Below are 26,502 nucleotides of genomic sequence, written 5' to 3' on the forward strand. Positions count from 1 at the left end.
GGTGTGAGACAGTCTCAGATGGGCACCCACGTCAGGGCTTGGGGCCCAGAGAAAAGGGATGGTTGGTGATGGCTTGTCAGGAGGCCAGACAGAAGCCTTGCAGGTACCTGGAAACCCAGAGGAGAGGACGGAGCGAGAGCTATCTTTGGTAGGGGTGAAGTTGAGGGGGTGGAGAGGATCAAGGACCAAGGGTAGGAGCTTCGGGGTTCATCATTTGGTAAGGGCAGGGCTGAGGAGTGGGACAGATTAGAGACTGATTGAAGGCGGGGTATCTTGGGTGGGGGCGGGGCTTGAGCTGTCTACCGCTCATCAGTTTCTTTTCCACGCAGCTGCCTTCACCATGATTGGCACCTCCACGCACCTGTCAGACCAGTGCTCGCAGTTTGCCATCCCATCCTTCTGCCACTTCGTCTTTCCTCTATGCGACGCGCGCTCCCGGGCGCCCAAGCCGCGGGAGCTGTGCCGGGATGAATGTGAGGTGTTGGAGAATGACCTGTGCCGCCAGGAGTACACCATCGCCCGCTCCAACCCTCTCATCCTCATGCGGCTCCAGCTGCCCAAGTGCGAAGCGCTGCCCATGCCCGAGAGCCCTGATGCTGCGAACTGCATGCGCATCGGGATCCCCGCCGAGAGGCTGGGTCGCTGTGAGTTTCCCGGGGGTGCAGAGCTGAGCAAACACACTTCTACGCTTCTTAAGGTCTCTGTGCCCTTCTAAGCAGGGCCAGGTCTATTGCCAGAGTCCACAGCGCCCTCTAGCGGTTGAATGGTTAACCTGTACCAGGCTCTTACCTGAGCTGGGCCCTTCCCTCAACTGGGTCCATCTCCTTGAACCTGGGGTTTCCAAAGCCAGTGATCTTGGGTTCATACTCCAATCCATGTTGGGACCATTGGAGTGGCAGAGCCAGTCTCCCAGCTTGTTTAATGGTCTTCAGGACCCTGAGCCCCAAGGATTCCTAGCACTGGACAACTTTCAAGAGCTCAGCGAGCCCCAAACAGGCATCCCTAGAGAAGGGAATCTGGGCCAATCAGCTTTCCTGGGTGCCTGCCCGTGGAACATCTGATCGCAAAGATAGGGGCTAGTCCCTTCTTCGGAGCCCGAGATCTGGGCGTGGCCACTTTGAATCTGCACAGGACAGAGGCACGCCCCCATCTTTCCTCCGCAGCACAGTGCCACATGGTTCCCCATCTTCCCCATGCCTGTGCGCTAGAGGTTTTAGTCAGCTCCACGAGCCCTGGCAGGTGGACAGAGGCCAGTCTGGGTAGGTCTAGCATGGCTCTGTCAGCAGCAGTGAAGACCTCAGGGGGCGGGGCGTCTAGAACAGGTAGAGAGACCCAAAGACCCAGGCCTGAGGCTTCTTTCCTGCAGACTCTAAGGATATCTGATATCTGTGGTTCATCTGGGTGTTCCAGAAGTGGGCAACTCCTTACCAGGGTAGTCAGGGCCTGGTCCCAGCATGTACCCCCACACCTTGACTTCGGTTTTATGCCGTGACCGGAGCAAGAGGCTGAAACTCACACGTTCTCCATTCTCACCACAATGATCACGTTACTGAGCTGGTGAGTTAAGATTTAGATGTTTCATAGGACAGAGTGTGCAGTAAACACTTGTGAAGCTTATCAGACACATCCCAGGTTCGAACGCCTCTGTGGAGGCCGTGTGTCTGTCCTCACACGTGACTGGGCCAGACTCTCACTGGGCAGCAAACATGGTCTTTGCAGGTGCAGGGCCAGGCCTGGGACCTGCCCCTGTTGCCTCTGTAGTTCCAAATTGCTTCTAGAACAGGCTACTGTTGGCATTAGCATCCCGGCCTGGGTGGATGGGTGTGGGTGCCTGGTGGAATGCCATAAGTGGTCTCGGGGCTGCAGCATCTGCAATAGAGGCTTGCTTCCCGTATGTGTCCCTGTGGCACCTTCTGTGTCACTGGTGGGCTTGGGACTTGATTCAGTCCCTCTAGTGCTACTTCTCGGGTCATATGTAAAACCCTTAGGTCTTTTGGGTTTCCAGCAAGGAGGCAGGGTGGCTCTGTTGTTCCTTTCTGAAAGCCCTAAGGGAAAGAGGGCTCAGCACACAGGCTTGCCCATGGCCCGGGATGCTCAGGCCCCTGACTCTCTGTTTCTCTCAGATCACCAGTGTTACAACGGCTCAGGCACTGATTACAGGGGCATGGCCAGCACCACCAAGTCAGGCCACCAATGTCAGCCTTGGGCTCTGCAACATCCCCACAGCCATCGCCTGTCCAGCACAGAATTTCCAGAGCTGGGAGGAGGCCACGCCTACTGCCGGAACCCGGGAGGCCAGATGGAAGGCCCGTGGTGCTTTACGCAGAATAAAAACGTACGAGTGGAACTGTGTGACGTACCCCCATGTAGTATGTATTCTCTCTCTCTATATATATATATATATATTTTTTAAATGTTATCTGTTGCCTGTAATGTGAGTTTGTGTCTTGCCAGGGGGCAGTGGGGATGTCTTGTGTCCCATATTATCACCCAATCATTCGTTTTAAACAGTATTGTAATAGCAGATCATCACAGGATGTTTTAAGCTATAAAAACTCCAAATGCTGTGCTAGGCAGCGCTAATCTCACCTTCCAGCAGTGACCGCCATGTGCTTTCTAGAACATTCCTTCTACCAGGTCCCTGTGTCTGTGGTCCTGAACATTCAGTTAAGCACCTGGGTTCTCACAACAACATCACTGCACAGTGTTTCTAAGTTTGGAAATAATTTTTCCTTAGCCCTTGTCCTGTTTCTTGGAGGCAGTTGATTTCAGGTCTCTACACCCCCCACAGTGTCCCTGGTATGTCATGAGTGGGCGACGGATATGCAATGGCTGGCTTAAAACATCAGTAGTCAGCCATGTCTGAGTGCCCTGCCGCTCTGAGGGGCTCACATCCACAGATGTACTTATCCATCACCAGCCTCAGGGGAGCTGGGGTCACAGGGCGTCTGTTCACTGCAGGGGTGCACCTTGTTAATGAAAATGCATGACTTCACATCCAAGTGGAATCTACTTCCAAGGGAATGCTTCCGCAGAGCGGAGAAATGGGTCCCCAAGGCCTGCTGGGAAAACGCTAAAGAGGGGGCCTGAGAGTGCTGGGTGTCAGGCATCCAGTTGTGTCAGACATCCAACTGGGTGGAGTTTTAGAAAGACAGACATCAGGCTTTGCACAGTGATTTTCCCAGATCCATGCGGGTGTCCAGGGAGGGGGCGTTTTGCTGAGCAGTTATCTAAAGAAAAATATATAGGTTATCAGACCTGGAATCGTAGGTTATAGGAAGGTGTGTGTTCCTGAGGCATTAACGCAGGGACGGCCTGAAGGATAGCTGGTGATAGCCAGATACCAAAGCGCCTCTGGTATATCAGGAGGCTCTGGGGTGGTCAGGACAGCATGGGCGGGAATGGGTACAGCCAGAGGAGCCCACAGGTCTGTCTGTTCTGACGGGAAGAGACCAAAATGTCTTACTCTGCTCCAAAGCAGAATAATGTAGACGGCGTGCACATCCTAGGAAAGTGCAGCTTCCGTATGCCTTAATGGTTACTCTGTAGGGCTGGAGAGATGGCTCAGGGGTTAAGAACAGTAACTGTTCTTCCAGAAACCTGAGTTCAATTCCTAGCAACCACATGGTGGCTCACAACCATGTAATGGGATCCGATGCCCTCTTCTGGTGTGCAGGTGTACATGCCGAGAGAGCACTCCTACATCAAACAAACAAAATTTAAAAAAAAATGTTTTTTTTAAGTTACTCTGTATATAGCTGAAACACTGTGGGAAGTTGGGTACCAATCCATCAGTAGCATGACAGCCTTTGGTGACATTGCATCGCCATGAGTAATGGCCTCCCATTTCTCTGATACGATCCTCCCCCTAGTAGGTTATGATAAAACAAATGAATGGGTTACAGTGTGGGCAGGGCTCACATTTCTGCTCTTGGGGTGAGGGGTGCGAAAGCTCCCCCCTTTAGTTTCTTTCGTGTTGCCATAGTAACGTACAATTAGCAAAAGCAACTGGAGGGGAGCAGCAGGAACTTGGAGCAGCCATCACGTGTCGTCTCAGGAGCAGAGAGGGATCTGCAAACACATCGGCTTGTTTATATTCAGCCCAGGATTCCCAGGCCAGGGGCTAGGTATTCCCACATCAATTATCCCAATCAAGACAGCCCCTTAGTCTAGAGCAGTGGTTCTCAACCTTCCCAATGCTGTGAACCTTTAATACACTTCCCATGTGGTGGTGACTCCCCAACCATAAGATTAGTATTGTCGCTACTTTGTAACTGTAATTTTGCCACTGTTAGGAATTGTAGTGCAAACATCTGTGTTTCCCAGTGGTCTTAGGTGACCTCTATGAAAGGGTCATTCAACTCCCAGAGGGCTCACAACCCTCGGGTGGAGTACCATTGGTACAGACAATCCCTTGAAGGTGTTCCCGGAGGCTTGCAACCTCGGGATCTGTTTGGCAGCACAAACCCTCACACCCACCCTAAAGTCCACCGCCTCCCTGGACTTCTGGAACACTGAATCCTGGGTCCTTCTGGGGAAGTTCCTGCATAGGGGCAGAGGAGGGTGCTGAGTGTCATTTTGTTTTAGTGTTTGTTATTTCAGGTGACAAGGCTGGGTTTGGGACATGGTGATGTCTTTCGTCCCTCCCCAAGGTGGCACCAGGGTTATCTCTTTCAGATATACAGTCACTAGAAAGGGCTTGTTTGTTTCCACACGGGTGCCCATTGCTTGCTGTTTAGAGAGTATCCAAGTTTGGTGTCCTTCCTTATAGGGGTTTAAGGGGAAGGAGAAGCCCACGGTTCCCTAAGCCCTCTGGAGAGCCCACCTCACACTCTTATACAGAAGCTCAGCCTTAACCTCTTAAATCACACTGGCTTCAGTTACAATGGTGCATGGGGCGAGAAGCCATCCAGGGACAGCCAGCCCTCAGCCATGTGCTGCCCAGAGTTTGTCAGTCCCCCACCTAACCCTTCAGTCTGTCTCCTTGTGTGACCTTCTGCACCTTCCCGTGTAACTTCCTTCTATGGAGACAAAGCTCAGCTTTTCCTGGAGAAGGATGAGTGGAAAATGGGAAGGTCTGGTCGGTCGGAATCCTCAGTCCACGCCCCCACCCCACCCCCCTTGCCTGTCTGCACTCCTTTCACATCAAAGGCGTCAATAACTGTTGTCCTGAAAGATATCATCATTATACAAAACTGTTGAAATGCATTAAAATGTTAAGTAGGGAAAAGGTTATCAAAGTGGGTCAAATGAGAGGGGGTGGGGAACACCAGGAACTGCCAGCCACATTTGAATTCTTTACCTGATGGCGGAAGGGGCGGAGCTGAGCGCTTGTAGTTGAAAGGAGAGTGTCTTCTAAAAGCTCATGAATCCCCTCTGTGGTACCCAGGTCCCCGAGACGGCAGCAAGATGGGGATCCTGTACATCCTGGTCCCCAGCATTGCCATCCCCCTGGTCATCGCCTGCCTTTTCTTCCTTGTCTGCATGTGCCGGAACAAGCAGAAGGCCTCAGCCTCCACCCCGCAGCGCCGGCAGCTGATGGCCTCGCCCAGCCAGGATATGGAGATGCCACTCATCAGCCAGCACAAACAGGTCCTCCCGCCCATTATGCTAATGAGGCAGGGGTGGGATGGGGTGGGAAGGGGGGGGCAGGGATGGAGTATCAACCAGCACAAACAAGTCTTCCTGGGGGCTTCTAGGAGGCAGCTGTGATAGGGCTCCCGCAGAAACATGGTGTATCAGCAGGCAAGCATACATAGGCCCTCTTGTGTGCCCTCACCAGAGCTCAGAATGGGGTACCTATGACACTAGACTCTGGATTTTCTCCACACACTGAGCTGAGGAACCCTGGGTAAAAAGTAAAAGAGAGCAGAACCTAGGAACAATCAGCCATACTTTTCCTGGGTGTAGTTGGGGGAGGGGTGGGTAGTTTAGCATTGAAAACAGAAAGTAGCTTCTGCAGCTGCTTCTGTAAATAGATGGGAACTTTCATGCCCATAGGATTCACACCTGAGACTGGCCCTCTCCTCGACCTGCCTTAGGACCTTCCTAGCCCATGGAGCTGCCCCAGTTTTGCCCTCAGGGTGACACCGAAAAGGAGAATTCAGACAGCCCCACCATTTGAAGATTACTGTGCATTTTTGAGAGAATGTGTTGGGGTGGGGGTAGGGGGCTTTTCTGTTTTTTGTGTTGAAGGAAAGATTGGCTTCCCTTTAATCAGGATGCCAGGGAAACAAGCCGGAAGCAGGTGATGGCCTCACCAGGCCTCAGACATGCACACTTAGCTCATGACTGCCTTAGGGACCAGTGTTCTCTCTTGGGTGACTTTGAAGGCTCTTGGGGCGCCGGGGACAGGACTGCCTCATTCCACTCCTCATCCACAGCTGTTTGCTGTGGGGTGGGATTGGCTTTTGAGGAGTGGCTTAGAGACTGCAGATGGTCCATCTAGAAGGAGCAGGCAGGACTCATGTCACTGGGTGTCACTTGCATCCAAAGAACGTCAAACTGGTTGTCTAGTGCAAAGGAAAGCCTCACACTGACTCGGAGGCAGGCTCCGTAGAACGTGGTGCTAGGCTCTGACCACATTCCAACAGGCAGAACATTAAGGGTGACCCCTGGGAAAAACAGAGCATCCTGCTGTGATGGGGAGCGGACCCCTCTGTAGGGTCCCTGGGTGATTTTAGAAAACCGGTTCCTGAATAGATGTAGGCCTGTGTGGGCATAAGGCGTTAGTGGGGACACAGAGGTGTGCTCACATTTTGGAGAGAGCTAACATGTCGCTGTGTTAATTATGGAGGGTTCTAGATGGGGGTAGCTTCACAGCGTTAGGTGTTAGAAGGGCTGCCAGGCAGGCCGAGCCCAGTACAGACAGGACCAGCAAGGCCTTGCCAGTGACGGAGAACCCAGCCACTCCACTTTGGTACTTGATTGACCATTGTATTTGACATTTTTTCCTCTTGGCAGGCCAAACTTAAAGAGATCAGCTTGTCCACGGTGAGGTTCATGGAGGAGCTTGGGGAGGACCGGTTTGGCAAGGTCTACAAAGGCCACCTGTTCGGGCCCGCCCCAGGAGAACCAACCCAGGTGGTGGCCATCAAGACGTTGAAAGACAAGGCTGAGGGGCCCCTGCGGGAGGAGTTCCGGCAAGAGGCCATGCTCCGGGCACGGCTACAGCACCCCAACATCGTCTGTCTACTAGGTGTGGTGACCAAAGACCAACCCCTGAGCATGGTCTTCAGTTACTGCTGCCACGGCGACCTCCACGAGTTCCTGGTCATGCGCTCACCGCACTCGGACGTGGGCAGCACTGACGATGACCGCACGGTGAAGTCAGCCCTGGAGCCCCCGGACTTCGTTCACGTGGTGGCGCAGATCGCCGCGGGGATGGAGTTCCTGTCCAGCCACCACGTGGTCCATAAGGACCTGGCCACCCGTAATGTGCTGGTGTATGACAAGCTGAACGTGAGGATCTCAGACTTGGGCCTCTTCCGAGAGGTGTACTCCGCCGATTACTACAAACTCATGGGCAACTCGCTGCTTCCCATCCGCTGGATGTCCCCCGAGGCCGTCATGTACGGAAAGTTCTCCATTGACTCCGACATCTGGTCCTATGGTGTGGTCCTCTGGGAGGTCTTCAGCTACGGCCTGCAGCCCTACTGTGGCTACTCCAACCAGGACGTGGTGGAGATGATCCGTAGCCGGCAGGTACTGCCCTGCCCGGATGACTGCCCCGCCTGGGTCTACGCCCTCATGATCGAATGCTGGAACGAGTTTCCTAGCGGGAGGCCCCGCTTTAAGGACATCCACGGCCGGCTCCGATCCTGGGGCAACCTGTCCAACTACAATAGCTCGGCCCAGACCTCAGGAGCCAGCAACACCACACAGACCAGCTCCCTGAGCACCAGCCCTGTTAGCAATGTGAGCAATGCCCGCTATATGGCACCTAAGCAGAAGGCCCAGCCCTTCCCACAGCCTCAGTTCATCCCCATGAAGGGTCAGATCAGACCCTTGGTGCCCCCGGCACAGCTCTACATCCCAGTTAATGGCTACCAGCCAGTACCGGCATATGGGGCCTACCTGCCCAACTTCTACCCGGTCCAAATCCCCATGCAGATGGCCCCACAGCAGGTGCCCCCTCAGATGGTCCCCAAGCCCAGCTCACACCACAGTGGCAGCGGCTCCACCAGCACTGGCTATGTCACCACGGCACCCTCTAACACATCTGTGGCGGACAGGGCAGCCCTCCTCTCGGAGGGCACTGAGGATGTACAAAACATGCCAGAAGACGTGGCCCAGAGCCCTGTGCAGGAAGCGGAGGAGGAGGAGGAAGGTTCTGTCCCAGAGACTGAGCTCCTGGGAGACAGTGACACGCTCCAGGTGAACGAGGCCCATGTCCACCTTGAAGCCTGAGCAGTATTCGGGGCCTGGAGCACTGGGGCGGAAAGTTCCTGATGTGGCCAGTGGGGACCTCAAAATGGCTCTGAGAAATCCCCAAGAGGGGTCCATCACCAGAGCCCAGGGACTGGCAGGCTGGTTTGAGCCTACCCACTTGAGACTGTGAGAGATCTTACACTATCTCCTGCACCCTGTGCCCATAGAGCTGTCTCTGCAGCCCCGGTTCGGCTGGAGGCCATCTCAGCTAGGGACCCCGGGCAGGGTCCCTGCAGCATGACCACCTCAGAAACGGGACGGGGAGACCCCCACCTCTGTCTGCTTCATCCTCATGGTAGATGGGTAGTGAGCTAAAGATGCTGTGCAAAGAGACAGGCTACATCTTCGCTCCCTGTTTTCTGGGCGGAAGATTCAGAAACTGGGGTAGAAACAGGGCTGTGAAGGGTAGCAGAGAGGCGCCTTGGGGTGTAGATGCTGAGCGAGCCTCCTGCTGGCTGAGGACGGAGAGAGAGCTGTTCTCTCTGTGGCCGGCTGCAGAACTTGTTCGTTTGAACAGCCAAAGGCCAGCAGAAGCAGGATGCTGCCACCTGCTGGGGTCCGAAGGACAGGGGAGCTTCTGAACAGTTGGGAGTGCCTTGTATTAAAGGGGGGGAAAGTGCCTTTACGAAAACCAGCACGACCTTGTATTTTGTGAAGGGTTTTAATGATTACTGCGTATGTAATTCAAGGGTGGGGGGGGAATGTTTCCTGGGTTTAGAATGTCCAAAAGGAAGCAACGTTGTACAAAAAAAAAAAAAAATCAGTGTTGTTAATTTTTTTTTTTTAAGAATCCTGTGCAGACCTTAAATGTAATTTATATGGTTTTCTGTGTGCCATTTTCGTGGAAGTATTTTGATCCTAAATAATGAGTTAGTAATTTAATCATGTGTATTATCTCCGGATGCGCTTTGTGTGTGAGTGTGTGAGTGTGAGTGTGTGTGTGTGTATGTGCACAGATGTGTGTATGTGTGCATGTGTTTGCATGTGTGCATGAATGAGTGTGGGTGCGTATGTGTGTGTACACATGTGCATGGGTGTGCATGTGTGTGTACATATGTGTGTATTGTGTGTGTGTGCATGAGTGTGTGCGTATACTTATGCATGCACGTGTGTGTATACCATGTATCATGTATGTGTGAGTGGAGTTCAGTTATTTTTTACAACGCAGGCCCTAGGGATTAAACTCAGGCTTGGTGGCAAAGTAGCACAGCCTGCTGAGCCAACTTCCGCTGCTTAAAAAAGTCAACCAGTCCCTCCCTCCCCTCTCCTGCACACCACACATGGTTTATCTTTATAGCCACTCGCTCTCTCTTAGGTTGGCATGTTAGTTGTATGTATTTCCGGGGTTCGGTGTGACATGTCCACCCGTGTTTGGAATACACACAGATTGAATCCAGCCCTCTCTTGGCCACCCGATCCTGACCCCCAGGAATCTGTTCTCCTTCCCTCCCGCTGCTTTTCTGTTATAGCCGCAAGCGAGGATTCATTTCAGGTGATGTGAGGATGGCCTTGGGTTTCTAGTCTGACACCTCTGGAAGTTCTTCAACCTAGAGCATCACTTGCAGGGCTCTAGTGAAGGGTAAGTCACGGGCTGGGTTAAGAGAGGGGGAGAGATTTCTTCACTGCCGGAGGCTGTCCCCACCCCTGCTTTGCCAGCCTGGGCTGGATCCTGGAGACAGACACACCAAACAATCCCTGTGCCCCAGCCAAGGGACCTTTGCTCTGAAGAGGCCTGGGAACATGCCTTTGCTCCTGTCCCTTACCCACAGCCCACTCTCTTCAGAGAGCTGTGTGGACGCTGTCTTTGGCCTCCATGCACCCAGTCTGACTAGCTGTTGGCCCAGAATGTCGATCCAACAAGAGTTAGGGATGCTGTTGGTGTTGCTCAAGGAGTTGCATGCGGAGACCCACTGGGGCCTCTTGGACTCATTTCCAGGGCCTGTTGCCCGTTCCTCCAGTTTCCTTCACTCTGTAAATTCAGACTTGACCTTGAATGAATTGACATCATGAGCCCCACAGAGCCCCCCAAAATCGTCTGGCCACTTGTAGGGGAAAGAACTGTCTTAGAAAACACCTTATAATAGCAAGTCCCCTGAGGTGATGTGGTGCCTCATGCTAGGTCATAGGAGACCTCACCGGGCTCCTCCTGTGGTCCCAACTTTCCAGTCTCTTGACTAAGCAAGACATAACAAGTGCAGAGGTCATGGCTGAGGCCATCATGACAGAAGCCAGAACTGTAAATAGAGGAACCTCAGGGCTACTTGCTTAGAAGTGGGTTGTCACACGAGAACCTTCACAAATGAAAGACCAGCAGGGGTTTTGGCTTTGTTTTGGCAGGGGTGTGTGGCCTTCCCGAGGGAGGCTGGGGTCGGCAAGCCCTTCCCGTTCCGATTCTGTTATTCCAAGACAAGCATATCCATTTCTCCAGGTACAGAGTGGTCCCCTCTAGAATAAGGGTCTCATGCTGTGCTCCAGAGAAGCCCAGGGAGTTCTTTGGTGGCCTGCCCATGGGAGATGGGCATGGGGAGGCAGGAGAGCCCGAGGTGCCCTTCCTGGAATGGAAAGTCCTGACCCCAACCCTGTCTCCGGCTCACTCTGCTGTCCTAGAATAGTACTGCTTAAGTCCACCATGCACGGTGAACTATAACGTGTGTCCCGATGTCGGAACAAATGCTTCCCTCAGGGACCGATTAACTGATGGGGGTGAGGAGCCAGCGTGATCAGGATGTCTAGAATGGGTAGGAAGGGTATAGAGTAGACTTTAGGAAGACAATGACAGCTCCTGAAAGAGGAACTTGGCCTCATGTCTAACTTGTACACCTGGTGGTTTAACTGTTCTGCGGACACCCGAGGTGAAAATGGGAAATGGCTTTTCACGCGTCTCCCTAAGCAGGGAAGCCACTTCAGCTGACCGTGACTGGCCACCAGGTACTAACGGTTGTCACTGCCAGTACCTCGGGGACCTGGAAGCAGAAGTTCTACAGAAACGTTGGTGGGTATTTCTGTTTCAGTGGGGGAGATGTAGTTGAGGGGTTTCATGAAGGCTAAATATAAGTGGTTCATTTCCCCCTCGTTCTAATCATAAACTCGGGGGGTTTATGATTAAACCTTGAGGAGAGCAAGCTACCTTTGAAAGTTTCTGTGGCTGAGAAATAACGGTTTAGTTGGAATGTTCTAGAACCATGGGCTATACAGATGGGTGAGTCAGTTCAGGACAGTGCCATGGTGTGCGAGCGTGTGTGTGTGCGTGCATACGAACGTGTTCCATCTGTGTTTGTGCCCACAAGAGCTTTGCTTTCACAACGACAGAATAGCATCTTCATAGAACTGAATTCCAAGTGAGCCCTACCAAGCCATGAGTACTTCTCAGATGCCCTACATTTCTGAAGAAGCCATCCTATTGCACTGGCTGTCTTTTTCTGTTCTGACGTAAGGCCGTGGCCACAGTCCAGGAGGCTGTTACCTATCTGGGGGCCATCTCTTGATCCCTCTGAAACAGTGTCTCTGTCTCACTTTGGAAATGGCTCGCTGAACGCCTCAGTGCTGGCGGCGTTGGGGACAGTTTGTAGGTTTACAACTGCGTCTCAAACAGACCTTATAAAAAGTATCTGTTCCTCCTGAGTGTGAATAAGAACTCACGTTTAACATCCCTAAAATCCCTCTGAAGCCAGATAGTGAGAAGGAAGTTGTGGTGAAAAGATTGTCTGGAACCCTGGCCTTTGAAGCCACCCTGGAACCACCTTCTCAAAAAATAATATTTCAAGTTGAATTTTTAAATGGGTGTGCAGGTGCTGTCAAGGCCAGTGAGCTCCACTGAGGTGTCTGTGCTTGCAGCCACAGCTAGACAGTGTGTGCCCCCTAAGGCCTGCCCCCAGCCCGCCAACTTCCTCCTATCATCAGCTCCCACAGGGGCGCCCGCAGACTTGAGTGTCTGAAGTTAGTGAATGGGTCCCCTGTGAGGGACGCTGGGATGGAAATAGTAATGCTTTGCTTGGGGAGAAATGTCTACGTTTAGCATTCCATGACACTGCCCACAAGCAACCCAAACCTCATTCCCAGACCTCACAATTCCAGCCATTAGTATCTGAATGCTACAGCATTTCTTCAGCGGAGCTCAACTTCCTTAATCGCTGAGCCACATGTGAGTTTCTGGCATCCAAAGATGGGATAGAGCATTGCCTCTCACATTTCCCTCCATACTTTTTATTAACTTGTACCCTGTTACATGGGGGGTGGGGGTGGGGTGTTGTCATGTATCTTTAGTGCTACCCACCTTTGCTCTGGGATCGCCTGTCCTACCACCCCTACCACCCCCAGCTTCCCTTGACTCTGTGGATAAAAGACTCCCACAGTTGTTCATTTTCAACTTGCCTTCTTGCCATAATTGCTGGGCACTACTATCTCCCACCTGGAAAATACCCCCTTATCAATATACTCTTAGCTTTGTACCTCCCACCTGCTCTAAACTCCTAGTCCCATCTAGCCCCCAATAAACATCCCTGACCATGTGCCTGTAGTAGCAGCCACAGGCCCCAGCTCCTCCTGAGACCTCACATGGCTGCTGGGTTCTTCTCAGTCCAAAGCATGGCAAAACTCCCCCTCTCCTTCCTTGCATTTCCCTTTTCCTCCAGGGACCCAGAAGTCCCGCCTACACCTTCTGCCCAGCAATTGGCCTATGGCTTTCTTTACTGACAGATCAAGAACCAATTGGGGAACAGGACCTCAGCATCAGAACTACCCTTATATGGGAGGTCTTCCTGGGTTTCTTTAGGCACAAATAACTAAATAGTTGATGTATTCTTATATTTATTTCTTCTTGTAGTAACTTTCCCATTAATTCTTTTCTTCCTTTTTTCCCCCACTGAGTAGTGAACCTTGCCCGTGGCCAGGGTCTGGGGTTGAGGTGACTTCTCCCTGGCTTAACTCATTGTTCACTCAGATGGCTTCCCTTTATGGCTACCATGAACATTTTGCTTAACCTGTACCTGCCTCCAAAAGACACATAAGTGAGGCTGTGAGGCCAGTCCTGGGATTGCCCCTAATTGTGAAAGTGGGAGCTGTCAGTGGACTAGGCCACCCAACCTTGTGGGAATATGAAGGGTATTTATTTCCCTAGCCTGCAATGGGACTCAACCTGACTGCAAGGGTATATCCCCCGGAGGCACCAGTGCATGAAATGGACTAGGGCGCAGGATCTTGGACTGAGTGTCACTGCATAGGAAGTCAGACCAAAGTAGCAGGCTGGCTTGGCTCTACCACCGTCCCATGGGCTGGGCTTCAGTGAGAAAATTTAGAAATATTAAACAAATTTAAAGCAATCATTTGGGCATTACAAGGCTCTAGGAACATCTGGCGAACCCAGAGAAGGACTGGGTAAAAATAATCGTTTCTTTGAAACCTCAGAAGGCAACAGTAAGTTGCTCACTTGGTCGGCTTCTCTGTGTGGCTGTCAGAAGCACCGTTGCTAAGGAGACTCTGTACCTGCCTCCCCTCACCACAATCCCAAACCCCTTAGGGTGTCAGAGCTCCTGGCCATGGACAAGACTCACTGCTCATGGGAAGGAAAAAGCAGAGAAGAATTGATGGGAAGTATTACCATGAAAAGGAATATAAGAATATACCAACTCTGTATTTATCCCTTTCCCAGGATAGCCCAGTCCTGCCTGTCCCCTGTGACCATTTAGTTGACGTATATCAGGATCAACTGGACACCCCCAGTATGCTATCTTCCAGGTCTAGATGGAAATAGGGCATCTGGAAAGGGAAGGGCACCTCATGGACAGAGAGACTTTAGAACAGGGACAGCTGTCTACCTACCGAGAGGCTCGGGCTGTCCATGCATGTGTCCGGTGCCCATGTTTGCCATATCTGTCCTGAGCAGTCTTGCAGGATATGCACATGGCTATCAGCAGAACCCTCTACATTCTTGTAGCACTTGATGGGCCGTGAACAAACGCCCATGTTTAATGTAGGTTTTCTTTGCTAGGGTTGGCTCGTATGTGTCTTGGGACTTGTTCTCTATGTCTTACTGCTGTTTTAGGTAGGCTAGCTTTCAACTTTTCATCCTCCTGCCTCCACTTCTCAAGTGCTGGGATTGCATTGCAGGCCACCATGCCTGACTTCACTGTCCTCTCCTTAGCATGGTGGGGTCTTTACTGCAAAGCCATGCATGCGGGGGCTTCCTCTCTGGAGGAAAGCCAGCCTGATCTAGTAGGAATGCAGAACCGTAGGATTCTGCCAGTGTCCTGAGTTGCGCAGGCTGATAGAAGCAAGAGTGTTGCCTGGAGTATAAGGAGACTCTAAGGTACCAGTTCATGGTGCCAAGTATCAGAATCTCCTTTCGTTGTAACATAGTATTCTGTTGTGTGCATAGGGACCTCCCTGTTCTCTCTGTGGACAGTCTTCATAGGTGAGTGGGTTTTTCTAGTTTGGGTCCAGAGAGATGGCTTAGTGGTTAAGAGTGCTGGCTGATCTTCCAGAGGACGGGGGTTCAATGCTCAGGAGCTCGAAACCATCCTCAGCTCTGGTCCCAGGGGATACAGCTCCCCCTTCTGACCACTGCAGGTACTGCAAGCACACAGTACACAGACGCACTTGCAGGGAAAACACTCACACACATGAAAAGAAACATGTTTCTAAAAGTAAAGCTGCTCTGAATGCTTGACCATGTTCACGGATGGGCGTACGTTTCCATCTGTCAGAGGATAAAAGTCCCACCGTATTTCGCTTCCATGTAGGCAACAGTGCATTGTGTAAATTAGAGTCTTCTGATGAGCCAAGCAGAGGAATTTGGCTTCCTGGGCAGAAAGGAGATTGAAGGCTTTGGAAATGGAAGAAAAGGGATTGCTTGCTTCCTTCCTTCCCAAGTCACTTTCTGAAGATGGTAGAAATGTAGGTTAAATCCAGGGGTTCTGGCTCATTGATGAGCTTCAGTGGTGAATCAGTTTGGGTTGAGTCCATTGGACCTCACGGAGAAGTCCAAGCCAACCAATGCCTGCCAACTTTGTGTAGGAAATGTCTCTCAGGTAGACATCCTAGTCAAGGAGCTGCCGAGCCACATACAAAGGGCTGATCCTTGTCAGAAACATTCACACTACTTCCCCATAGACACGAACAGCAGCTCTTCACATCCTCGCTGGCACTCGCAATCGCCTTTTAGAACACGAGTGACCATCCTCGAAGTGAAAACCAGCCTCTTAAAAGAACATTGAGGGGGCCTGGGGAGATGGCTCAGTGGTTAGCGCTCGCTGCTCTTTCAGAGGACCTGAGTTCAATTCCCAGCACCCGTGCCAGGCAGCTCACTGCCTCAGAACTACCCATAACTCCAGCTCCAAGGGATCAGACGCCCTCTTCTGAGGGCAACAAGCACTCATGTGCGCACGCACACATGCACGCACGCACACACACACTTAAAAATACATCATCACAAAAGCTTATAAGAAAGAATTTATTTGGACTTACCATTCCAGAGTGCTAGTTAATGATCTCGGGGGGAAGCATGGCAGCAGGCAGCTGGAGCCAGAAGCTGAGAGAACACATTTCTAGGGCAAACAAGAAGTGGGGACAGATCATAAACTCCCAAAGTCAACCTTTTTTTTTTCCCCAAAAATGTATAGCCTAGGTTGGCCTCGAACTTGTGATCCTCCTGACTCTGCCTTCAGCAAATCCTATCGGTATGTGCCACCATAACTGGCCCAAAGCCTACTCTTAGTTGCTCCACCTCCTAAAGGTTAGCTTGCTATCTTAGTTACTATTCGTAGTTTCTCTTGCTTAGTTTATATTGCTGTAAAAAGTCACCACGACAAAGCCAACTTATAAAAAAACCCCACTTAATTGGGGGGCCTGGTTATAGTTTCAGAGGGTTAGTCCATGATCATCAGGGCAGGAAGCATGGTGGCAGGCAGGCCGGGATGGTGTTGGGTAAGGAGCTGAGAGCTTTATATCCTGATCCACAGTAGTAGGGGGGCAGAGAGAAAGCAAGTCTGGACCTAGTGTGGGCTTTGGAAGCCTCCAACCCCACCCCCAGTGACACACCTCCTCCCAATCTTCCCAAAACAGTTCCACCAAATAGGGACCAAGCATTCAAATATATGAGTCTGGTGGTGGTTGTGGTGGTGGTGGTGGTGGTGGTGGTGGTGGTGGTGGTGGTGGTGGTGGTGGTGGTGGTGGTGGTGGGCATTCTCATTCAAACCACCGCAATAACGTTCCCAAGCAGCGCCACCAAGTGGAGGCCGAGTGTAAAGGCAGGGACGTTTTCGTTCAATCTATCACAGTAACTGTCAGAGAGTGAACTCTCCGTCGTTGTGAAACTGCCAGCTGGTGATGGAAATGCGAGAACAGGAATGGCGGAGCCTAGTAACAGTGCCTGAGACACCTGCAAGATTGGACTTGCAGCTAACAGCCAGGAGATCCTGGTCCACACCGAAGCGGCTTAACAACTACGGTTCAGAAACCCTTCCCAGAATTCCGAGGGGAGACACTTCAACGGGAGGTGAAGCTGTCCCTGCTCTGGTTAAATCACCTTGGTCTGCTCGTCTGCTCCGTCTGCCATGATGTCCACACTTCACTGCGGTGGGGGCTTCTACTTGACAAGGCATCGGAGCTTGGTCTGACACCTAAACGGAGCTTAAGAATGATGGATGGATAACTGGCACAATGCCGAGAACCTGGGCGGATAACAGGCGGATAATTTCCAGTTCATTCTTACCGTTGCAGTGTCTGTACTGCAGCCATTAAAATGAATGAGCTGGAATTAATATCGCTGCTGCCGAAGTTGACAGGGGAAGCCATTTACCGGGGCCGCATGACACGAGACACGAGTTAGACAAAAATGAGACACCCAGAGTGTCACAGGGTCACGTTCACACAGCAAAAGGAATGAACCCTCCACTGGCCCCACCCACCTAAGAGTTGCCTTCCCTGGACGGAGAAGAAGGGAAGAGAGGTTAGAAGGGGGTAGCTGGGGAATTCTACAGCTTCTGGCTTACATTTCTTATAATAAATAAGTTCTAAATGGATATAATAAAGTTTGGGGATATGTTAAATCGGATGAATACCACAGCAGTAGTGAGGGATTTGGGAATGCTTTTCAATCGGAATATTTTGAGTTTGAAAGATAATAATGAAGCCAGAGGCTGACTTTGAGATGTCCCCTCCTATTGCTTGACACTTCTTCCCTCTCACCCCCAAGACAGTGTTTTTCTGTGTGTAGCCTTGGCTGTCCTGGAACACACTCTGTAGACAAGTTTGGCCTCGAACTCACAGAGATCCGAATGCCTCTACCTCCTAAGTGCTGGGATTAAAGGCATGTGCCACCACTCTCTGCAATCGTGAACTCCAGTGACCGGAATGGGGAGCACACACCCTAGTTAATGGACTACCGTGATCACCAGCAAGGCTGTGATTGGTTGGTCCAAAGCCCAAGATTCTTTGGCTGATTGGCTTAAAATGAACAGCTCTGATTGGCCAAACATGCGGCTTCCACTGGTCCTGCTCAGACCCACTCAAAGAAGATGTTCTCCTGTGCCTTACATCCTGGTACTTCATGTCAGATCTAGCCAGCCCCTACCTCTGCTACCTTCCATAGTAAAGGCTGACCCAGTAACCAGCAGAGGAGCCCAGTGTCTGCTCTGTGCCCTGACCCCAAAGTTCCGCAGGTCATCAAACTTCTATGTGGGTACTGGTGCTTGTAGACATCTTAACCCACGGAGACAGCATCCTTAGCCCTGTCCTTGGATCCTACCCAGCAATCCCTCCTGGAGGATCTCACTCCGGAGGAGGACGTGCTTGTCCCCCTGAGTGATCCCATACTCCTGTATATCCCTCAAGTGCAGGATTCCCATTCGCTATCCCAACAGAGGCAGGGATACTGAGACTGGGAATGGCCAACTGTTGGAGGAGTCTTGGGCAAGCAGTGGCCAGCTAAGGGTACTTCTGAGTTCAATCCATTGGACAGAAAAAGAATCGAACTTCCTGGAAGACCCACTCAGACAGCAAAAGGAGCCATGCTTTAAGAATTAGAGTTTATTGGGTAGGATGGAGAGGCAGACCCTCCCAACACAAAACACAAACGCTTACATACATTTGTATAAACACATATATCATGGCAAACTATATCATCGCTAAAATATACATATGAACATATACATATTTACTTGTATTGAGTAAGAGGACAAATTCTGTCCTAGTCACACTGATCTCTTCAAAGAGTCATTTTCTGCGGGTCAGTGGAACCAGAAGTTGGCTTCTCCAAACCTCTGCGAGGACATGAGTGGGCAGCAGGTGGCGCTAGAGTCCTCATCATTGTCGGGCTGTGTTTACACCCAGCGTCCTTAGTTCTCACCATTCACCCGGGTGACTTCTTTTGAGTCAGATTCTTCGCCTGTGGATTTAGAATGAAGAAAAGTGCCAAAAAGGAAACAAAAGGCTGACCAGCGACTTGGTGTGTGAAGGTCAACAGACAAGATCCAATGCAGGGCCGGAATGTGTACCTGCTAACCATATAAGACTGACAGCATCCTCATGCGGGAGGGAAGATTGTGCCCGTCATAAGAGGCAGAAACAGGGCCCAGAGAGCTCTTCTAGAGAAACAGGAAGGCAGTACCACAGAGATAACAGTACACAGTGTCCTCCGCAATGCTAGTCACAGTAGAACGGAGATGTGAAACTCTCCAGGTCAACAGAGGGGACAGCTGGGAGGGGTAAGGGACAATAGGGAGGGTATGGGCAGTAAACAGTACTTACATGTACAGGCTAGCAAAGTGAGTTAAAAAAAAAAAAAGCAGCCAGCGGTGTAGAGGCCACCACCACCAGAGTTATGCCGAGGCCAGCCCTGGAGCCTATAGGAAACCCCGAAAGAACAGAGAGCAGGAGTCCCTGTGCTAATCCTCTGCTGCTAATACCTCTCACCCTTTTGTCATCCATAAGAGCAAACTAAACAAAAAGCAGCAGCCATGCTCTGGCGTCCTCCTGTGACCCGAGGCATCACAGGTATGGATAGCCCTGCCTATAGTCATGTCTCCTGTGGAGGTTTGGAGGTGGAATGGTAGGGGCAGGTAGCGACATATCCCTGAGAGTGTGTGGGAGGAGCCCCCAGAAGGTGTCCCTTCTGTTACTTACGTCTGTCATTTTAGAGGGCCGCCACCAGAAAACATCCATTGAAATGGCATGATGCTCTGAGACCTAAACCCCACCCAACCCCAATGCTCATGTGCTGAACTCTTGAATCCCCCACAGCAGCAGTGTCCAGAGGTGAACACTAGGAGGTGACTGTGTCCTGGGGGGACTCTGATCTAATGGACAGGTTAACTTGCTGATAGAGATGGAGGTTACTGCTACAATGAAGAGGTGGTCCAAACGAAGGAGGTACAACACAGAGGGAGGCTGCAGGCTATTGGGTCCGTGTCCCCACCCTGGTTTATTTCCTGACGAGCAGCTATGTTCTACCGCACACTCCCAATGTGCTGGTCACTGTGGCCCTTGCAAATGACTGAGCCAACCATGACAGAAGCCTCGGAAACCATGAGCCAAACTAAGCAGTTCTTCTATTTTGGTCCATCTGGGGCATTTGTCACAGCAACGGAAGGAACTTACCACAGTCCAGATGTGATCTGACGCTTAAGTGAACAGGATTTGAGCTGTTGGATTTCACAGAGAGGCCAGCAGGGGGAGATTTTAAACTCTTGTATCTGTAGGAGTCTGTAGCAAGGGGGACCAGTAGGGGAAACCCAAGAGTTTCCTGTAAGGCTGAGGGGGTGGCTTTCCTAATCATCTGATCCAGGAAACCTGAGCTACTAAGATGTCTAGCTCACTACACACACACACACACACACACACACACACACACACACACACACACACACTCAACAGATATCTCTGAACCTAATTAGTCATTCCTAGGAAATTAAGAAATAACAAGGGACCAAGGGTCTCTTTTTCATTAAATCCATGTGCTTGCCAGAGGCGAACCGGGGTCAAAGCAGACTACCGAAGGAGACAAACACTGCAAACTGAATTGTGCTGACCCCGATGGTTACAAAATCACAAGCTGTCGTTTGTATGACGAAGACATAAACAGGCAGGCGTTTTGTGACTGGCTTGTCTAGCACGCAGTTAGTGGCCTCTGACTGTGGAATTTCTGTCAAGTATTCAGGCCACTATTTTTCCTTTCTGTTTGAAATGACTCTCAAGTGAGACCGTGGGTTATTTATAACTTGGTTACCGCACGGTCTAAATAACACTGATACTGTTAAGCCCTAGTTAGCTAAATAACTTATGCCTCTGATGACTTCTAACCATGACTTGTCTAGAGTCAGGGCCTGGTGTTCCAACCATCAGATGCTCTGTCCCACTGTACCCCCTTAGCATGTAAAGGGAGGGCCTCTTACCAGTCCGTATTTAGAAAGCATTTATTGAACAGATGTTGATGGATTAAAATTTGAGGTGTAACCTTTCTGATGTAACCTGCGGGCTATGTGGACCACATTCCCTTCCGTTTCTGTCACACAGGATCTTTCTGGCCTCATTAGGCTTGCTAAGAGTAGGAGATTACACGTAGAGACGTGCTTTTTTTTTTCCCGAGTTTCCAGATGCACATATAGAGTCTTACATGTAATAGTTCAATTATTTACCAATTTATGCTTTTATAACTTAAAAATTGTTTTTGGAGACAGGATCCTCATATGTTCCAGGCTGGCTTGGAACTCACTCTGTAGCCAGGGATAGACCTTCAATCTCTGAGCCACCTGCCTCTACCTCCCAAAAGCTGGCATTGGGGGTGCGCACCACCATGCCCTATTTCCACAGTGCTGGGCATCAGAGCCAGGGCTTTGTGCTCGCTCGGTGAGCAGTCTCCCAGCTGCACCCAACTCTCACCGAGTACTTTGATGTGCGTATATTTCAATGAGTCAGGCGGCCATTCTCAATACTGCAACACAGTATTGCCTGGATTGCCTGGATTCTTATAGGCAGGCTACTGATAGATGGTGCCACGGGGCCAGAAACAACCAGAAGTAGAACAGAGGTCTGGGTTTGTATCAGGTCCTCCATGCCAAAGCAGCAACATTGTCCAAAACGGGGAATGGAAAGGTCCCAGCTGTTTATGTTGTTCGTAAAAACCCCCGGGAAGATGCGATGTTTGATTAAACGTGTATGTGTGTTATGTACATTGTTGTTGTAAAAATATAAAAATAAAAAGTAGAGTTGCCTTTTACCTCGCTGGGTCCTGTACTGCGGTGCCCAAGGTATCTGCTAGATATCTTGGCAGAAACACATCCCAGCCGCACTTTCCTACACTCAAACCCCCACATAAAAGGACACACAACACAATAATCTTTAACCCAATTGGTAAGATATAATTGCCCACTTAAACATACAAAGCCCGGTACCATGCATCCCTAGGAACATTAATAACAACCTGTAAAATACACAGAGCAGAACCTTAACATCACCTGCCATGGCTTCTCACCCTCTCCTCCGCTGTCTCCTCTCTCTCCTCTTCCTTCAAACTTCTCTCCCGCCCATCCTTCCTTCTCCTCCAATGACAGGCCTCCTTCTATCTTGTACCTGCCCCTCAACTGTACTTTACAAATTCAATGGGGAGAAGGTTCTGGTGAAGTCACCTGATTCCTGAGTATGTGACTAGGCAGCTGTCCTTGGGGCAGTGGAATTAGCATCAAAATACAGATAACTCAGGGGAAACCACAAAAGTATGTGGTTCTGTGGGGATATATATGTGTGTCTGTTGGTGGTAGGTGCGCATACATGTGTGTATATGCATGTGTACACACACGTATGTGCATGTGTACATATGTGGGATGGCCAGAGGTCAATTAGGGTATCTTCTGCTCTTGTCTTCACCTTGTTTTTGTAAGAAAGGGTCTTTCACTGAAGTTGGTGTTCCTGGATTCAGCTAGGCTTGTTGACCAGTGAGCTCCAGGGATTTCCTGTCTCTGCCCTGTGATCGTCCTACACTGCATTTCAGACACTGTCACTACATCCAGCTTCTATCTGAACTTGGGTCCTCGTACTTGCCAACTGAGCCATCTCTCCAAACCGATGCTACCTTAGCGGAGAAATGACTCACTTCTATTTTCTTCTGTCTGTCAACTTAGATGTATTTTTAAAAAATCATTTTTTTTCTGCAACTGCGTCACTGGCGAACTCCCGGCATTAGTCAGCTTGGTGTGCTGTGACAGGGCACTCCAGACTGGATGACTGACTCCAGGCATGGAATCTCTCTACTCTGGGTGTTGGGAGTTTGAGGCCTGTTCCTTGGCTTGTAGATGTGCCTTTCCCCAGTTAGCCTCTCTGTATCCAGATTTTTGTCTAATCAATCACAGAATCTGGGCTCTTTCTGGGAACCTCATTTTTAGTCCACTACCTTGGAAGAGCCCCTTAACTGCTAACCCAGTCACTTCTGAGATATCAGACATTACAACCACAGTAAATGAGCAGGGCAGGGTTGGGACCAGGGGAGAGAGGGACTCGATCTAACCCGTGCTATCCTATTCAAGTGTAATGTTTTTGTCCAAATGTCACTGGGAAGGAATTTTAAGGCGAAGGAGCAAATTCATTTTCTCTTGAAGCTCTGGGGATCACCGCCACGGAATTCACCTAACTAGGTCCATCAGTAAGTGCCTACAAGACTGTGTCCTCTTCTAGAGGACAGACAGTGTCACTGCCTGTGTGTAATTGAACCACGGGGGTGCCTTGGCATCTGACCAGCCAGCTCCCTTCAGGTTTCTAGTAAAGATAGCAGGAAGGCTCCCAGGAGAGCTTACATGCCAATGAAAAGAAGTGGATTTGCTACATTGTTATGCCAGGCCGTGCTACTGGCACATGGGAAACGAAGTGTGACCCAACCCCCAGACATAGGCTCTCTTGCTGTTCCCGAGATGGACCACACCATGTGGGTGAGTTGGGCTTGAGGAGGCCTCACCCACAGCATTTCGATACTGGGGAGACAGGGATGCTTGCTCTTTTAAAAGCACTTTCCATTAAGTCTGGAAGTCAGTCACACGTCTCCACAAATGAGCCTTCCTTTCCCAATTTTGAGAACTTGCGTCATATTCTCTCGACTAAAAACGGCTCTCCAGACCAGGAAGTCTCCCTCCTGGCCTCTAGCCAAAAATGTTCTTTCTGCCATCCCAGTCATGACTGTGAGTTTAACGCAACCACCCGCTCCTCTTCCCTGCTGTCACGCCCTCGCAGGAGGAGCAAGCGGAAAGAAAGCATTGCTCCCAAGACGCTTAACATGAGTAATTCTCTGTCGAGTGAGTTGCTGGATTGATGTCACTGAAATGCAAACACTTGACACTCCCTGCCACCAGGAAGCTCCAGTATGTTCAGTCTGCGTCTTAGTCAAGGTTTTATTGTTTCGATGAAATACCATAGCCCAAAAGCAAGTTGGGAAGGAAAGAGTCTATTTGCTCTACACTTCCAGATCATTGGGGGGAAGTCGGGACAGGAACTCAAGCAGGGCAGGAACCTGGAGGCAGGAGCTGATGCAGAGGCCATGGAGGGTGCTGCTTACTGGTTTGTTTCCCAGTTTGCTTAGCTTGCTTATAGAACCCTGGACCACCGACCTAGACACGAGGAAAGGACAGGGTGTCGCTGAAGGTGCTGACTGCCCAGCCTCTGGAAGTGTTCATAGGCAATGTGCAGAAGAGAAGGCTTCCGCATGGATTAGCAGTGGTCCAGCCCACTCACATTCAGGTCTCAGAGATCCATTCCCCAACATGCATAACTTGAATTCAATAGACTTTTGATGGTTTCAGAATAGGTGTATTTTAGATTAAAGTAGCTACCTGAGTGGGAATTGCAAAGGGATTCATGTAAGCTTGAATGTCATGGGTGTTAGCTTTCTAATTCCACACAGATAGTGTTTCAGTTTTAACCCGCATCAGCCCATCACTGTTTATAAAGATCAACTCCCCAGTGGTGCATCTGAAGCACTTTTTAATGATTCGAAACTACAGATAAAAACCATATTTGAAATCACATCGCGTGAAACTTTTATGTGCCTTTTCGTAAATAGTTTCTCAATTTGAGAATGTCGTCTGTTTCGTGTACAGTGAAAGTCTGCTCGTCAGTGATTACACAATGCTTTACCAACAGGACTTTTTCTCATGCAAATGTCAAGCAATAAGAGAAATGCCAGTGTTAAAAAAATACGGAAAGGACAAATAGGTAATTCTTAAGTTTACAGTCGGAGGCTTTGACCTTCCTCTCTGTAAATGAAAGAGTGAGTGTCAGGCAGAAAAATAGAGAAGACAAAAGAATTCACTGCCAGTGTCCATTAGGGGCCACCTGACACTTGCCCAGCACACCCCACCCCCACCCTGGGCAGCAGGACACTGACATTTTAAATTCTCCCTCTCCCTCTCCCTCTCCCTCCTTCTCCCTTCCCCTCCCCACCTTCCTTCCCCTCCCTATCCTCCTTCCTTCCCCTCCTCTCCCTCTCCTCCTTCCCCTCCCTATCCTCCTTCCTTCCCCTCCTCTCCCTCTCCTCCTTCCCCTCCCTATCCTCCTTCCCTTCCCCCTCCTCCCCCTCCCTATCCTCCTTCCCCTGCCCCTCCCCACTGCGCATTCATGTGTCTGTGGTCATGAATGCAGGTGCCCCACAGAGACCAGAGGCATCAGATCCCTAACTGGAGTTAGATGGTTTCAAGCCACCTACTGTGGGTCCTGGGACTGAACCTCAAATCTTCTCCAAGAGTGGAAAAGAGTCAGTGTTCTTAACCACTGAGCCAGCCGTCTTCACAGCCCCCCCACCCTTTGGCAAATTTAAAGGAATTGAAATTTTACAGAGACCTTTCTTGGCCATTTTTGGATTAATAGAAACAAGCAGCAAAGAGATAAGTGGGATTTTATCTTTTACAGACGCTTCTTCCTGGAATCTGAATGACAATGACACACTGGTAGGATAAACCTGCAGGCCAGGACAGAGCTGCCATAGGTGCCATGGTGCACGAGTACTGCATCTGCATCCCTGAAAAAAAACACACACACACACACACACACACACACACACACACACAGACACGTTGTACACACCAGACTGTACACACACAAGCATATCTACTGAAGAGGCAAATATTCTTAATGAGATTGTTAGAGAACAGAGTCCTTCAATATATAAAATGGAATAGGCATCACACCCAGGTTCTAGCTATGCAGGTTCCGGGTTGGGGATTTAGCTCAGTGGTAGAGCGCTTGCCTAACAGCTGAGTTCTGTGTTTGGGGGTGGGGAATAAGAGGGAGGAGTAAGAAGGGGTGAGCCAAGGCCCCCTCTCCTGCTGTCGTCAACACACTGTCAGAGTTTCAGACTTTCTTTGGTGGTGTAGAAAAGAAAGATCCTTCGGCCATCAAGAAGAAGAAAAAAAAAATCAAAGCTGGAGAGATGGCTCAGTGGTTAAGAGCACTGACTGCTCTTCCAGAGGTCCTGAGTTCAATTCCCCACAACCACATGGTGGCTCGCAACCATCTGTAATGAGATCTGATGCCCTCTTCTGGTGTGTCTGAAGATAGCGACAATGTACTCACATACAATAAATAAATAATTCTTAAAAAAAAAAAAACCCTATTCCTCTTTGTAGGTGGCATGATGGTTACTAGAGAGAGATTAAAAGCAATCGGTAAACAGACAACAGACCGGCCCAACGTATAGAATGGACCCACCGTGTCCCACAGAGAAGCTCTAGTTTATTCAAGTCGGGCTCAGTTCTTGGGCCTAGAAATAAAGACTCAGAGAAAGCAAGGCTTAAGTTGGGAAACCATTTACACCCACTCAGAGACAACTGGGCTTGTGTGCTCACTGGGAGTCACAGTTATCAATGTCAACCCCGTGCAATTGCTCAGGGGGGAGACTTGGGATCTGTGGAGCAAACATTGTCCCGTAGTTTCCCAGGCATGAACAACTGATTTTTTTCCCCTAACTTTTGATCTTCCCGCTTCTACCTCCTTAATGCTGGGGGTTACAGATGCTCAGCACCGTGCCTGACTGGGTGCTGTGCTGAGTCTGAAGCCCGGGGTCTCCTGCTCACTGGATGAGCGCTCTACTAATTGAGCAGT

At 50.3% G+C, this 26,502-nt stretch overlaps 1 protein-coding gene across 5 annotated transcripts in view; it reads left to right on the forward strand.

Annotated features, from left to right (window-relative positions):
• The window catches only part of Ror2 (receptor tyrosine kinase-like orphan receptor 2), a 175,296-nt gene extending 165,978 nt beyond the window's left edge, over positions 1–9,318 (forward strand). For 3 of the 5 annotated variants that reach the window (XM_063276345.1, XM_017600508.3, XM_063276346.1), the window contains exons 6-9: positions 330–644; positions 2,124–2,369; positions 5,390–5,592; positions 6,964–9,317. In XM_063276345.1, coding sequence (XP_063132415.1) covers positions 330–644; positions 2,124–2,369; positions 5,390–5,592; positions 6,964–8,409 — 2,210 coding nt within the window. In that variant the 3' untranslated portion in view covers positions 8,410–9,317. Of the gene's footprint in view, positions 1–329; positions 645–2,123; positions 2,370–5,389; positions 5,593–6,963 lie in introns of those variants that run through there. The other 2 variants (NM_001107339.1, XM_063276347.1) reach the window with 2 other exon arrangements.
• The last annotated feature ends 17,184 nt before the right edge of the window (positions 9,319–26,502 follow it).

The sequence above is a fragment of the Rattus norvegicus genome, chromosome 17, assembly GCF_036323735.1.
Source record: "Rattus norvegicus strain BN/NHsdMcwi chromosome 17, GRCr8, whole genome shotgun sequence".
Classification (NCBI taxonomy): Eukaryota; Metazoa; Chordata; class Mammalia; order Rodentia; family Muridae; genus Rattus; species Rattus norvegicus.